Raw genomic sequence first — 14,627 nt, forward strand, 5'->3', positions numbered from 1 at the left:
TTGTGACCTTTAAGTAAAATATTAAAATTGTTTTAAGGTGCCAGTAGACATTCATACCATAGTGATGAGTGTGGAATAAGAACCTAGATAGATAGGTTGCTGTGTAAAGTTCTCTTCCGTCTGTCCTTCCTCCCCTCCCTTCCCACCCGCACTTCTCCATTATTCTATGCTTTGTAAAGTGCAATGTACTTTTATGACACTCCAGTAATACAAAATTTGCTTCTTAACAGGCAAAGCGAAGGCTGGAACTAGGAGAAAGTGGTCACCAATATCTTGCTGAAGGATTAAAAACCCCAAAAGGAAAAGGAAGAGCTGCAACAAGAAGTCCAGATAGTCCAAAAAGTAAGGAAACTTTTGTTATGCTCTGTGGTGTGTGGCTTAAAGCTATATTGGACTTCCTTTATGATGTCTTTTCCTAAAAACCCAACAGCCAAAGGCCTTGTCTGTAGAGGAACATTCAGGAAAATTAATCCAAATTAACTAAAGATGTGCATTTAAAGCAGATTCGTTAAACCAGTGGCTCTCAACCTTTCCAGACTATTGTACCCCTTTCAGGAGTCTGATTTGTCTTGCCTACCCCTAAGTTTCACATCACTTAAAAACTACCGGCTTACAAAATCAAGACACAAAAATACAAAAATGTCACAGCACACTGTTATTGAAAAATTGCTTACTTTCTCATTTTTACCATATCATTATAAAATAAATCAATATAAATATTGTACAGTACTTATATTTCAGTGTATAGAATATAGAGCAGTATAAACAAGTAATTGTCTATATGAAATTTTAGTTTGTACTGACTTTGCTAGTGTTTTTTATATAGTCTGTTGTAAAACTAGGCAAATATCTAGATGAGTTGATGTACTCTCTGGAAGACCTCTGCGTAACCCCAGGGGTATGCCTACCCCTGGTTGAGAACCACTGAGTTAAACCACATTAAACCTGTTTAGCTTCATTTAAAACAAATGGAGGCCTCTTTAATTCTGAATGAGACTGCCCACAAAGGGGTTTAATGTGGCTTAACTAAACTGCTTTAAATCCACAGCTTTAGTTAATTTGGATTAGCTCACCTTAGTGTCCCTGTGTCGACCCTGAATCTGCCAAAGGAATAGGTACAAATTGCCTCCTTTTGTGAGTGGGTGGATGAATATATCTCCATAGGAAAGACACAATATTCTTTAATTTCAGGATACTCTTAGTGCCCACTTCTAGGTTAGATTTCAGATTGACTAAGGCTTTGTCTACATTACCACTTTTGTTGGTAAAACTTTTGTTGGTCAGGGGTGTGAGAAAACACACTCCTGACCGACAAGTTTCACCAGAAAAAGTGCTGGTGTGGACAGCGCTATGTTTGCAGGAGAGGGTCTCCTGCAGACCTAGATAATGCCGGTCATTGGGGGTGGTTTAATTATGCCGGCAGGAGAGCGCTCTCCTGCCAGTGAAGAGGGACTACAGGAGAGACCTTATAGCAGCAGAACTGTAGCGGTACAGCTGTTCCACTGTAAGGTCCGTAGTGTAGACATAGCCTGACTTTTACAATTAGATGTGGGAACGTAGACACTGCCATACTGGATCAGGCCAGTGATCCATCTTGCGTAGAGCCTTCTCAGAGAGTAGCTGGTACCAGAAGCTTTGAAAGAAGGTGCGAGAAACCCAATAGTGGAAAACTGTGGTATAATCTGCCCATAGGGGAATCTTCTTCTTAACCCTTTTTGGTTACTGGCTGGCTTATTGTCCTGATGCAAGAGTTTGAAACGTTTTGTATTCTCTGTATCTTCAGAGATTACAAGACCAACAAAATCAGGGTGTGCAGCACCAAATATAGAAATAGTTTGGAATACTACTTAGTTCTTCAAGTGCTTGCTCATGTCAATTCCAAAGTACGTGTGTGCTTGTCCCGAGCACGGCCGCCAGAAAATTTTTCTCTCAGTGGTATCTGTCAGGTCGAGCTCTGGTGCCCCCTGGGTTAGCACGCTCATAGTGCCAGTATAAAGGGGCCCGCCGACCTGCATCCCCCAGTTCCTTCTTACCACCTGCGACAGTCGGTGAAACTACCTCGTCCTTATATTTGCAAGTACACCTTCAGTGGACTTTATTTCTACTTGGTGCATATAGTTACCATTATTGTAGTTGTTAGAACAGTTAGTTAGGTTAACAAACCCCACTTTGTGGCACTGAGTACTTCAGCCTCTGTTAGGAGTGCCCTGGCGATTCTTAGGGAGCCTCAGCACCCGTCGTCACCCCCGGCACCAAGAACGGACGTTGTTTCTGCTTCTCAGGAACCTCAGCACCCCCCGTCATCTCCGGCACCAAAGAAAACCATTCCAACCAGGGAGGTTCAGGTCTACCCTTACCTCGACTGGCTGATCAGAGGTTGCACCAAGACCCAGGTGGAGACAAATGTAAAGTTAATGCAGTCAGTTTTCCAGGACTTAGACCTGTTGATAAATATCCAGAAGTCTACTCTCTCCCCCGTTCGAAGGACAGAATTCATCCTGACGATTCTCGACTTGGTCCAAGCCAGAGCCTTCCTCCTGGAAGCCCAGTTCTGAGCAATAGAGGCGCTCATAGAAGCCTCAGAAACCACCCCATCACATTACAAGAAACTGCCTAAAGCTCCTAGGCCATATGGCTTCATGCACCTATGCGGTGCAACATGCGAGGCTGTGGCTCAGACTTCTTCAGGCTTGATTGGCGTATGCACTGGGCCGACATCACTTAGACATGGTCATCACACTTCCTCCACCAGTGATCGCCTCCCTTCTTTAGTGGTTGGTTCCATGGGCAGTGTGTGCAGGAGTCCCATTCTTGAGACCCCAACCGTGAATGTGTCTCATCACAGACACTTCGGCAGTGGGCTGGGGAGCTCATTTGGGGTCCTTTAGAACTCAGGGCCTCTCGCTACACATCAACGTCAGGGAGCTCAGGGTGGTTCGCCTAGTCTGCCAGGCGTTCCAACCTCTCCTGAAGGGCAAGTGTGTTTCGGTTCTTATAGACAACACGATAGTGATGTTTTATGTAAACAGGCAGGGTAGAGCATATTCCTCTCACCTGTGCCAGGAAACTCTTTTCTTCTGGGAATTTTCAGTAGCCCACTTGATCCATCTTGAACCCTTCTATCTCCTGGGGTCACAGAACTAGCTAGTGGATCACCTCAGCAGAGCCTTCTCCAATGGTCATCCGTCCAGATGTCGGGAAAGGCCTCTTCCAGAAGTTGGGGACTTTCCAGATAGATCTGTTTGTGACAAGGCACAACAGGGCTTGGAGAGATTATACCCCCAGGTACAGCAGCCACTCCCTCCCAGGACCGCAACTTGGTGTTGGCCAGGCTAATGGGACCTCTCTTTGAACCGCTGGCAACATGGGTGGCGGGTATAATAGGCATGGGGAGGTGGCGGGGGGAGTCCAGAGAGATTACTGATGAACCCAGGAAGCTGAATACCAGATACCACCTCCTCAGCCACTCTGGAACCTGTATGGGGTTAATGAAAGCGCAAGTTCTTTGGGAAGAGACGCTGCGGCTTTTCCCAGGTGGCTTGGGGTCTGAGGAGGGGAGAGTAGGGAAGGCATGGCTGTGGCTGGCCCAGGGCTCCTCCAGGCAAGGAGAGGGTGTGTTCGGGGCTCTTCCAGGTGGGGGGGGGGGAGGCTCATTGCTCCGGCCACAGAGGGGGCAGGGGGCCCGGGGGCTCCGGAGGGGGGGGGGGGGGGGGGCTCGTGTCTGGGGGGGGGGGGGGTGGGGGGGCACGGACAGAAGGGGCGAGCTGGGGGCTAGCGTTCCTCCTCTACTTATCCTGGAAGGTGGCCTTCCTGGTGGCCATTACTTCTACCAGAAAGGTCTTGGAGATCCGAGCCCTTTCGTCGGAACCACTATATACAGTTATCTTCAAGGACAAGGTTCAGTTGCGGCTACATCTGGCCTTCCTTCCAAAGGGGGGTCTCACAATTCCATAGTAACCAGGATGTCTTCTTACCAGTCTTCTATCCGAAACCGCAAGTCAACAGAGAGGAACAGAGACTCCACTCGCGGGATGTCAGACGTGCACTAGCTTTCTACATAGAAAGGACTAAGTAATTTCGGAAATCTACTCAGCTTTTCGTAGCCATTGCCTTTCATTCTGTCTGCCTTCCAGTCTCGGCCCAGAGAATTTCTTTGTGAATCACTTCCTATATCTGCACATGCTATGACCCGGCGAAGGACCCCTCTCCTCTTACCCTGATGGCGCATTCTACAAGGGCTCAAGCATCTTCAGCAGCGTTTGTGGCTCAAGTTCCTATACGGGATATGCGTAGAGCGGCATATGGTGTCGTGTCAGTCCACACCTCTCATTACGCCATCACCCAGCAGCTAGAGACGACTCAGGTTTCAGCCGAGTGGTATTACAATCAGCATGCCAATGAACTCCGAACCCTCGACCTGTGCAACTACTTGGCAGTCACCTACTTAGGCACTGACATGAGCAATCACTCGAAGAAGAAAAACGTTATTGACCTTCCGTAACTGTTGTTCTTGGAGATGTGTTGCTCAAATCCATTCCACCCCCACCCCTGGCCTGCCCCTCTGTCAGATTAGCCGACGAGAAGGAACTGAGGGGGCTACAGATCAACGGGCACCTTTATACTGGTGCTATGAGCGCATGACCCCAGAGGGCATCAAAAGCTGACCTGACAGATACCACTGAGGGAAAAACTTTCTGGCAGTGGTGTTCAGGGTGAGCACACACCTACTTTGGAATGGCCATGAGCAACACATCTCCAAGAACAACAGTTACGGAAGGTTAGTAACACCTTATTATTATTTAAACTGGCCTCTGAAAACGCATCTGTGAAATGAATAGATGCCACCATTTGTTCATGGAAAAAACACTTAGTTATGTGCCTGTACAAATATAGATTTGTTTTGCAGTTACGATTGTGTGCCACTGGAAAACTTGTCAATTAATTTTCTGGGCATATAGAAAATATGTCCCTCTCACTTTCCAGTGAGAGTCAGTTAGTTGCTGATTCATGGTTTAAGACCAGTAAAGTACAGCACTCTTCCCTAGTTTTCCCTCACTACTTTCATATCATTGTGAGGGTAGTGAGGGCAAATTGGGGGAAAACTCTGTACTTTACTGGTTTTAAGGAGTTATTATAAGGTTAAGGAGAAATAATATATAGCCTTGGATGCATGATTATTAACTGTCTGTAAATTTGGTGTAAATCTCATTGATTCATGTGAATCGTCTGTAAATTAAGGAAACTGTCATTTGGTACACCTACTGAAGAACACCAAAGTTATGGTTAATTGCCTGTGAAACCCTTAAGTTATCTGTTACCTTAAAAGAGGGACAATCAACCCATGAAGAAAACTGGCTAGCAGCCTGATAAAGGGTAGGTAGTTGGTGTTGCTGCCAAGACAAAAGTATACCGAAATATTGTTAAAAAAATTATGTTGCCATACTTTGCATAGTCTTAAACTTTCATTATGCATTATCCATTAAGCTAATGGGAAGTACACGGGTGTAGTTTTTTTAAATTGAGTCCATGTGCCTTGTTCTTTAGAGAGATGCACTATGAAACCATATAAATATCCAATGGTAGGGTTTGTGCTAATGCGAATGTAGGTAGTTTCTGCAAAACATTTTGTTGCTTCAAATGCCCATTTCAAAACTGAAATGGGAAAACTGATATGAACAGCAGCTAACAAACTCGTTTCTTTCCTCTTCCTTCCTTTTTTATATTCATTTTTCTTCCAAGCTCCAAAATCTCCTTCAGAAAAGACTCGGTATGATACATCACTTGGTCTTCTCACGAAGAAGTTCATTCAGCTGCTGAGCCAGTCCCCAGATGGGGTCGTGGATTTGAACAGAGCAGCAGAGGTCCTCAAGGTGCAGAAACGGAGGATTTATGATATCACCAATGTACTGGAAGGCATCCATCTCATTAAGAAGAAATCCAAAAACAACATTCAGTGGATGTGAGTATTCACCATCCTTCTCCAGCTGATTGCACTGTTATAAAGTGGCAGTGTTTCCCGTCTCTGCTTCCAGCCTCACACTCCTGCTCCCAGCAATCGTCCAACAGACTTTCCAAAAATAGAAAAGCCTTTTAATGTTATTTACTTAAGATAAAAACAACGAGGAGTCCTTTTGGCACCTTAGAGACTAACAAATGTATTTGGGCATAAGCTTTCGTGGGCTAAAACCCACTTCATCAGATGGGTTTTAGCCCCCGAAAGCTTATGCCCTAATACATTTGTTAGTCTCTAAGGTGCCACAAGGAAGCCTCGTTGTTTTTGCTGATACAGAATAACACGGTTACCACTCTGAAACCTGTTACTTAAGATAGCTTTTTACTATCTGATAGGCCTCTCGTAAGAAATTCTTGTATTAAATGGTGCCACAATACAAGGTGCCTTCTCTGAGAAGCTTGGTTTATATTGGCATCCTTTAAGCTGCTTTAGGGGATGAAGGCTGCAGTAATCAAGGCTTGTAACTTAAAGACGCACCTCTTTTTTCCTTGCTCCCCTCCTCCTACAGTGTAGTTTTGAGTTGTAATAATGATTACAAAGACCCTGCCTTCTTTGGATTTGTAGGGGCTGCAGTCTATCTGATGATGGGGGCACGCTGGCACAGTGTCAAGGCCTGTCAAAGGAGGTGACTGAACTCAGTCAGGAAGAGAAGAAACTGGATGAATTGATCCAAAGTTGCACCCTGGACCTCAAGTTGCTAACAGAGGATTCAGAGAATCAGAGATATCCTTTATGCCATCATTTCCAAATGTGGTTAACCTCCCTGCTGCTAGAGTAAGAGTTAGGAAGACTCTACAAAATAGAGATAAGTGACACACACCACTGAAAATTAATTCCAAAAGGTAACCGTTTTCTGTGATTTAATGCAGATGTAGCTAAGAAAGCACTTACATCAATTATAAAATTAAACATTTAACATTTCTGGAGCATATAAGAAATGTTGATGTATGAAGAGGTCCCAAAATATCCATCTTTAGATAAAGTAGTAGGACCAAGAGTTCTGCAGTTTCATTACAGTGCAGTGAAGACAAAACATTAAGTTCAAGGGTGTCTTTTAAAACATTGTGCGCTTGTTTTACAATTCTGAACCCAGATCAAAACCCACTTTTTGCAAACATAAGCTACATTTTTTTGTGTATGTATTTTTATATTACTACCTAGATCTTGTATATATGCATATATTTATTGCTTAATATATGCAAATACATTAATATGTATATAAAGATTACAAAAAAACCAAATACAAGCAGTTGAACTCTAGTAAGGCAAAGGCTGAATCTGCCTTTGTTTGCAACTTACCTTATTGTTTCCTAACCTCTAGATACTATGGGAATAAATGCTTCCTAGATACTATGGTGATAAAAACCCAAGCTAGATATATTTTTAAATATAAGTTACTAATTTTAGTAACAATGGTGAGTTGCAGAAGATTAATATATTTTCCAGTATTCATATGGCTGAGAAGGACAGGTTAATCCTAAAAGGTATCGTGGCTTTTACTGGACATGTCACCCATTGATATATGATAAAGATCTTTATTACATACTGTAGTTGATTTTTTCAAAAGTCAACATTTGATTTCAGTGAAATATGAAAAACTGCACTATTTCCTATCCTTAAAAAAAGACTGTAACGTGTACTGTGTCAATGTTGATTTTTTAATCATGACCACTGTGGAAACATCCACATTTGAATGTATTTGATCAGTGAATTTATAAGCCAGGAAATGTACCATGATATAAAATAGCAGTGCTGCTGTAAAGTAAATTCATAGTTCCTTCCAGTGGATACTGATGTGAAAGCACAGAAACGCTAAACACAGGGTTGATCCTGTCTTTGTCTCAGTAAAATCTGTTGCCTACCACGGTGCAGACTGACGAAGAATTACTGTTACTGTCTGCTACTGTAGCTGAGAAGCTTGTTTTATTAGCTTTTCTCTTTTTGCTCTTATTCTCAGAGAACAGACTGGTTTGTTTTTATATTTATTTTTTGTGTGAGGTGGTATCTGGACACTGTTCAAGACCAGGCTGCATGGGTTATATACTCCTGTAGTGATGGCAGTAGAATTGGAGAGTAATTTAGTGATATTATTACCTTGGGCTTATTGGAATAAGACCAGCCTTAGTTGTTTTTGTTTCTCCAACAAAGGGAATTGCATTCCTGCTTGTCAACTGACCAAACTGTAAGGGAATTTTCAGGTCTTCTTGAAAGCATTAAGAGGGACTAGATGGCTTAGAAAATTGGTTAATGTGATATATAGCCTTTCACCTGTAGGATGCCAGTTCAATTCCAATCCAAATCTATTGTGAAAGAAAGTTGATTTGGTGCTTTCATTTAAATTTGCATCTGATACAAAACCACTATGCACTTTGCCTTTCCTGGAAATCTCAGTAGAGAGGCAAAGGATTTGAATGAGCATGATGGCTGAGCTACCATCTCACTTCTACAGGTGTTCAGTCCAAGTTAGTTTTGCGATACATTGGTGGTATGGAGTTGGGGCAATTAGTACTGTTCTGCTGTGCTGCACTGTGGTCATAATTTAAAGTTCAGATCTACCAAAAATTAACACACAGTAGTAACTGTCATCATAAGTCTTCACTTCTGCAGTACAAAGAGTGTGGTAGATGCTTCACAGGCAAAAATGAAGACCCTGAAACACTTGTATGCTGACAGTAGTTATTTCCTATACTGAGCAATGAGTAATACTGAGATTACCACAGTGTGGTGACTTAGCAAAATGTATTAATGTTGACCACTGTAATGTTCTATATATAAACAGCGAACATCATTTCCCAGTGCTTAAATATGACACTTCTTTATGCACTAAATTAAAAAAAAGTAAAATCAGTTGTTAAGTTATTTCTTTTTTACTTTCCTCCTTTCCAAAGGGGCATTAGATGAGATTGCTCTAAGCATTTTTATGGGAACCTGGGAACACACAAAATGATGTGCATCACTTTATTACAACTTCTATCAACCTGGATGATTGCCTGGAAAACCCAGGATATAAAAACACAGGATATATTGTCACAGTAATAAAAGAAAATGATAGATGCCACTCCTTGAGAAATAATTACCAACAAAATTAAATTTAAAAATTTACTGAAATTACAGTATGGGTGATTGAATGTTACATTTAAAATTATTGGGGGCGGGGGAGGAGTGGAAGGGGAGAGAATGCATGTGTCTGTGTTTGCAAATTATCTTAAATTTCTTTTGACGTTCCCAATTCTATGTAATTAGTTTGCAAGTATGTTGACATTTTCTGTGTACACACACACACACACACACACACACACACCCCCCGAGCTGGAAACAGCAGCACCCAGATGCAAGTGAAAATATCTTTTGTCACTGAATAGTGGCCCAGCTGTTTGATCAAGGCACAGTATTGACATGCTTTGCTTAGAATCTCAACTGGTCCTTATTTGCCTGAAGGTTAGTGGCTACAAAGAATGGTTTCCAGTGTCGGGGAGAATACTGTACTGAAATTAAAATAGGGGTGAGGAGGACCAATATGAAGATTAACTGGGAACAAAGCTTGTAGAATCAATTTTTTTTGCAGAAACATTTTTTTTCTTTTAATGTGAATATGCTGCATCTTTGATTGGAAGGACTCCTTAACACTGATTACATTAGCTTATGTTACATATCAAGATATTCGAAAAATTAATGGCCTTAAAGACCAAACCGTTATAGTTGTGAAAGCACCTCCAGAAACCAGACTTGAAGTGCCTGACCCAGTGGAGGTAAGAGCACCGTAGCGTCTCTTGTTGCATAATTTAATTTTTTAACTACAAATGGAGGATGTGTGTCTGTGCTTGCCTGTGGCATCTGTCTTAAGTTGGATGATGTTGATATGTCTTGAGCACTTTGGGGACATTGTCAAAATCAACGAGAACTATATAATCAGAAACTGCCATTTACATAACTCAGATACTAATGTTTTATATTTCTTCTCCTCTCCTGCACTCTTGCAGTTGTATCCTTTGATTCTCATACTCTCAAGTCCAGCTCCCTCTTCAATTAATTCATGCTACTTTTGAATGCAAAACATGATTAGCACGAGGAACTTTTGTCAAATAGTGTAGTAGGTAACTTTAAAAGAAGAATGTCGAAGTGCATGATTCTGAATGTGCTAATGCCCCTTAGATTGCTAATAATGAACTGCAGCTTTGACAAGCTCCACTTGCTTGAGGGAAGTGATTCTTTTTCGATTGTGGAGTTAATATTTGTGTTTTTCATCATAATAGGAAGGGTGACTGACTAGGTACATTTTCACAAAAAAAGAATATCCTAGACTGATGTAATGAAAGAGAAAAATACTAACTTCTCAAGATGAGGTGGGAATTTTAATCTCAGAAGAAGGTTCCTACAGAATGAGTCTGGTATAAGACAGTAGCATTTGCTTTGTGAAGAGGAGCAAGGGAATAGATCAATATGCAGATGAAATACAAGCTGAAAAACTTTTTTTAACGTGTGAAAAGGCATCTCTGCCATGCCCTTAAGTCAGAAACCTTTTAAATAAATCAAACCATAATATGCTATTCTGTGACTTGCTTTATGATAGGATGAGATTTAAAGTGCAACAGGTTATAACTATTGTGACAAAGTATTAAGAGTCCAATCCCCTTTATATGTACCTCACTATAACATAACACAGAAATCGGTGAACTTCTAAGGCCTGGTCTACACTACAGAGTTAGGTCGATATAGGGCGGCTTACATCAACCGAACTCTGTATGTGTCTACACTAAAATGTCCTTCCCGCCAATATAAGTTACCCACTACACCGACCTAATAACTCCACCTCTCCGAGAGGTGTAGCATTTGAGTTGATATAGTTAGGACGATGCGGTGTCTGTGTAGACACTGAGTTGTTTACATTGCCTGTTGCTGCCCAGGGGCTGATGGCCGGAGCGCTGCCCGAGGGTTGATGGCTCAGGCTGTCTGTGCTCCACAATTCCCCACTTAAGTCGGTGCAAGCATTCCTGGTGAAGACGTGCACCACCTACCGAAGGAATGTAGTGTGGACCTAAAGAGCCAATTTAATGACTGCATTGGCTGTAGGTTGATCTAACTTGAGACGATTTAAATTTGAAGCGTAGACATGCCCTAATTTTGTTACAAAGAGGTGGGTAGCCTTAAATGCTCTCTTCCTAACTAAGAGCTTTGCCAGCAAAACCTTTCACATGTTACAAAAATAAGGTGAAATGTAAACATGGGGATCAATGTGGAATTTGTAATGCCTCTGATCATTATACCAGAACTCAAACAGTGGCAACCAAAACATACCATATCAAATGACCTTCTGTGGTGGAAAAAAAGGTCACTATTATAGTGCTTGTTACCATAGAACTTTGCTGAAATTTGAAATCTTTTCTGTTAGCAGAATGCGCTGATCCATTTATCTAGTACCGAAGGACCTATTGAGGTTTATCTATGTCCAGAAGAGAATGACAGCCTCAGTCCTATTAAAACAAACAATCAGGACCACAACGGAAATATCTCAAAAACAATTTCCAAAGGTAAAATTCTCTTTCTGTTATGATGCACAAGGTCTTGAAAGTTTAACTAAAAGAAGTAATCTGTACAGGTGCCTGGTTTTTTTTGGTTGGGTTTTTTGTCTAAGCCAGAAAGATGTAAGGTTTCTAGACTTCATATTAGAAAATGTATTTCCCCTGTTTGTCATTTGCTTATCATCGGGTTTGGTATTTACATGTGGTATGAAACTATATGTCCTAAGTGTATCATAAATATATATAACATTGAAAATATATTTAATTTCTTATAACTTGCTGACATACAACAAAAGGCAGCAAACAAACATAATGTTTCTCATAATTGGAGGCAGAATTTTAAATTCACTTATTGTCATCTGCAGATAACCAATGTCAGACATTGATGACATTTTATATTTATTTAGCGAGCCTTAAAGGTACTTAACTTTGAAATAGTCTGAGTCATTCTGTGTGGCCTGCTAAGACTTTCATACATTAATAATAATCTTACTTATTGGGTCCTATTGAAGAATTAGTGTTTTTAATTTAATTTAATTATAAATAATTGCTGACAGATACCACTTTCTGCAGCATGATTTTGGTAAATTGTTTAGTGAATCTTAAACTGCTGTGATCGGGTTGTTACTGGACTTAGTGATATTTTTTTCTGACATGTTTATTTTGTATAATCAGGTGGACATAACAGAAAAAGAGGGCCACCTTTTATTTGCTTTGTGTTTAAATGACATGGTGAAAAACGCTCTTTGCATCATTTAGTAACTTTATCTCATCCATGCATAATATTTCAAATAGGATAAATTATCTTTTATTTTCACATCTTACAGATCTGGCTTCTGGTAACTCAGGACAAGGGGACTGCTCGGTAAACATGGCAAACCTCTCTCCATTGGCTTCTCCAACCAACCTTTTGCAGCAAACAGAGGACCAAATTCCCTCCAATTTCGAAGGGCCGTTTGTGAACTTGCTGCCTCCTCTGCTTCAGGAAGATTACCTGCTGAGCCTTGGGGAAGAAGAGGGCATCAGTGATCTTTTTGATGCTTATGATTTAGAAAAGCTTCCCTCATTGGTGGATGAATTTATATACAGCTGATTATATTTTGTTAATTATTTTCCATATAAACCATTTTTTTTAAATGGAACCAGAACTCCTGCTGTGATTCTGTGTTGTCCCCTCCCTCCTTCCTACTCCCAAGTGTAGCATTACAGAGTCAACCAGACTCCTGAACAATGCTGACATTTTAATGAAATACTTCCTAGAATAGTATGAACACAACTGTAGGCTCTTGCAACAAAGCCTTGTTTGACCCTAGGCTCCAGGGCCTTGTGCATCAGCAAGTGGCACATCATGCAGGCAGGTGATCATAAAAGGTTCCTCTCTCACCCCCCACCCCACCTCCCAAATCTCTGCTTACTGTGTACAGTGGGCTTGTGGAGAAGGGCTCAATGAACTGGTTTAGTAACAAATAGCAATTTTTAAAATTGAATTTCAAGCTGTGCCTTCTATGGAAAACGCATGTCTTCTGAGTCTCACAACATGGATTGTACCTGCAGTAAATGTAAATAGGAAGTAATGCAAGAGTGTGAAATGGGTTTCTTCAACTCTTCCTGGGAATGTTTAAATTGCTCTCATAATGCTCAGTTTGAGCAATGTATGTGTCTCAGTATGAGGTCAGATACTAATGTCCTTATACGTTTTTAATAAAAAATAAACTTTAAATTTAGTGTATATTACAAATATGGGCGAAGGATAAAGTTCTGCCACTTCTCATAGTAACCACAGATTTTTAAAATGCTTACATGTGTGTGAAAGTGTTTCTTTTTTTAAAATGGAACAAAGATGCACAGTTCAATTTTACTGCCCCCAGTGTGCACACTAGACCTGGTACATAAATTTTTGTGGTACTAAGTGGGGCTTTGTGTTAAGTGCCTACTAGATATGCACTGTGGTTTTTCTCTCTATGGAAAATAATTTATACTAAGCTTTGTTTGTTCAGTATCCCATATTTATATCAGTGGGTAAGTTGCCTCTGCTTCCAGCTTTTATAATTCTCCTCGCCAGCAACACAGAGCTTTTTTCCCCAAAGCAAGAACTACATAACTGTAAGTACCACATTAACTGAATTATGTTTATTTTTTGAAACTCTCTGGTAGTATAGTAAAGCACCAATATTTATTTTTTGAAAGTGAGAGGAATTCTAATAAGTCTTAAATATACCTTCTGTTTTTGTTTAAAATGTTGCCACTTTATGGGCTAAATGTTGGTGTAGATGATGCCCCATATAATCTTTTTTTTGTTTGTATTACTGTCGTGATTATCTGACACACATAGTAAATTAGTACTATTTTGTATTGTAGTTTGCATATGATGTAAGCAGGTTTTCTGGTACCATTGAGTTGCTGCTATAAAAGCTCACATATGAAATGACTAAAAGTAAAAGTACTAGAATAAGAACTATATGACTGAGCTTTAGACTATAACAATGTATAAAGTGCAACACATTAAGAACTGTTAAACAGTGTTAAGTGTGTGTTTATATGTACAAATGTGTGCATAGTTCATTAAGTGGTTATATTTAAGTTGATATATGTTCTGTACTCACACTTTAGTTACCTAGCAGATTTGTACAATAGGAATTAATTTGTAAACACTGCCAGAATATTTTCTAGCTTGTTTGTAATTTTTTAAGAGGTTTTTTGTTAAATGATGTGGATCTGTAAATAAAATTGCAGTATTTAAATTTTAGTCTTGTGGAAGAGGAAAGTAAAAGTTGAGTAAGCATGACATTTTCTGAGAGACAAGGGGGCACTTTGTGGGAAGGATAAAATTGAGACTAATAGATTATATTATTGTCCTTTTTGTTATACTGTTTTGTATAAATTAAACACTTGTCCCAATGTCTGTGGGCAAAATACTAATCTAAATTAGCTTTGCATTGTATGCTAGTTGAGAAAAAAAGAAACCCTGTAAAATAATGTTTTAAAAAAAAAAAGCGCTTTTATGAGTTTTGTAAATAGATTTATTAAAGAGTGACCTGTTCTCTAGCTGTGATCTTACCACTTTAAATTGATGTAATTTGAATAAATTTTGTATG

The 14,627-nt window shown here is 40.3% G+C and overlaps 1 protein-coding gene across 3 annotated transcripts in view; it reads left to right on the forward strand.

Annotated features, from left to right (window-relative positions):
- The window catches only part of E2F3 (E2F transcription factor 3), a 56,629-nt gene extending 42,002 nt beyond the window's left edge, over window positions 1-14,627 (forward strand). For 2 of the 3 annotated variants that reach the window (XM_024217565.3, XM_024217583.3), the window contains exons 2-7: window positions 231-342; window positions 5,740-5,959; window positions 6,578-6,736; window positions 9,648-9,762; window positions 11,403-11,541; window positions 12,360-14,627. In XM_024217565.3, coding sequence (XP_024073333.1) covers window positions 231-342; window positions 5,740-5,959; window positions 6,578-6,736; window positions 9,648-9,762; window positions 11,403-11,541; window positions 12,360-12,625 — 1,011 coding nt within the window. In that variant the 3' untranslated portion in view covers window positions 12,626-14,627. The remainder of the gene's footprint in view (window positions 1-230; window positions 343-5,739; window positions 5,960-6,577; window positions 6,737-9,647; window positions 9,763-11,402; window positions 11,542-12,359) is intronic. The other variant, XM_024217574.3, reaches the window with a different exon arrangement.

This window comes from Terrapene carolina, unplaced genomic scaffold (assembly GCF_002925995.2).
Source record: "Terrapene carolina triunguis isolate 2854851 unplaced genomic scaffold, T_m_triunguis-2.0 Scaffold58, whole genome shotgun sequence".
NCBI lineage: Eukaryota > Metazoa > Chordata > Testudines > Emydidae > Terrapene > Terrapene triunguis.